This window comes from Trichinella spiralis (assembly GCF_000181795.1).
Source record: "Trichinella spiralis strain ISS 195 chromosome Unknown Scfld610, whole genome shotgun sequence".
Classification (NCBI taxonomy): domain Eukaryota; kingdom Metazoa; phylum Nematoda; class Enoplea; order Trichinellida; family Trichinellidae; genus Trichinella; species Trichinella spiralis.
Window position 1 is genome coordinate 376,764 of NW_003527549.1, and position 1,369 is coordinate 378,132.

Consider the following 1,369-nt stretch of genomic DNA (forward strand, 5'->3'; position numbering starts at 1 on the left):
CAGCAACAATAGTAAACAACATATCAGTGAACGACATTAACCCTCCTGTTATCCTCAAATTTACTTACCTCCCGTTATCCTCCGGGTCAAATTGACCCATAAGTGATGCACAGTTTGTTTTGCGGTCATACTGTGACTAAGTATTCGTGAATTTTATTTTAAAAGGTTCTGATGAATATTCTAATACTCAGAGATTATTTTTTTTTTAATATGCCCGTATATGGTGGATGTACATTGACACACTTAAATTTCTTCTGCACATAAGTTACAATATGATTGTGTATGATCTTTACAAATGTATTTTTGGCATTTTTTACAACGTACGCTTGTCTTGTTGTCACTTGAAACACACAATTGACATCGGGCACTTTTTTTACCACCTGTATCCGTATCAGTGATACCGCTTGTAGATGACTGCTCTGCATCTTTCCGCATCCGTTCAACCGCCGATTTTGCTGCTGCTGTTCTGGGCAGTGTTTTGCGCCACATCATTTCTGGTTGCACTAGAGCCTTGCCAAGTTCTTCCAGGAATAATCGACGCTTATGCAGCCGTTCTAAATTTTATGCTGAATGTTTCACTGTCCATAGAACGTAGGCGTTGTATGCCGATACGTCGATGATGTAAAATATGACTAATGGCCATCGTGCAGATATTCTTTGGCAAGAATACGTTGGTCATTTTGTCTAAATTATCCACACCACCTTTAGTATTACTATAGTGTAGAATAATGTCAGGCTTGCTTCCCTTTCTGTCGCAAACCTGGTTGCCATTGTGCATAGTACTTGGAACTATAACATTCTTGTTTCTTTTTTGGGAGGTATGATACGATGGGTGCAATCTTCAAAAAAAGGCAAAATGTTGAAAAAGTTCAATTTTCCTGCCTTGGTAGTTGCAGCAGTTCCCTGGGGTAGCTCTGGCTTGTTTTTTTTTACAGTTCCAACCCAAAGGTCAAATTTTTTTTTTTTTCCAGGTCTACCCCCCAGGGTGATTACGAAGGTAAAAAAAAGTGGCCCCATGGGTACCATTTATCCACCTTTTTTAGCCCCTTTTTACATGTGTGAAAAACCCCCTCGCCATCCCCCTGGGTACCCTCGCCCCGAGATTCCCCACTTGACGGGCCTTTGCAGGGGGAATATTTTGGGCTTAATTCCCATGGCCTAAACTTGACTTTTTCAACCAACCAAGGCTATACCCAAAAAACTTTAATTGGCCCATTTACTTTTGGCCGGGTTTTTCCTTTTGGGCAATGTTACTGGTCCTGAAATTTGACATCGGCCTTTTGAAAGGGATACAGTCGCTCATCAAACTGTAACGTTTTTCGGAAAGGATTATACATCTTAGTAAATTTTTTAACCCATAATATCCCAT

General features: G+C 40.3%; 1 protein-coding gene across 1 annotated transcript; it reads right to left on the minus strand.

The window, feature by feature from the left end:
- Positions 1–324: 324 nt before the first annotated feature.
- Tsp_09905a (conserved hypothetical protein) lies at positions 325–839 on the minus strand (the record flags this gene model as incomplete). The annotated part of the gene is made up of 2 exons (XM_003370644.1): positions 325–554; positions 761–839. Coding segments are annotated over 2 exons (309 nt in total), but the record flags the coding sequence as incomplete, so codon positions are not given.
- Positions 840–1,369: the final 530 nt, after the last annotated feature.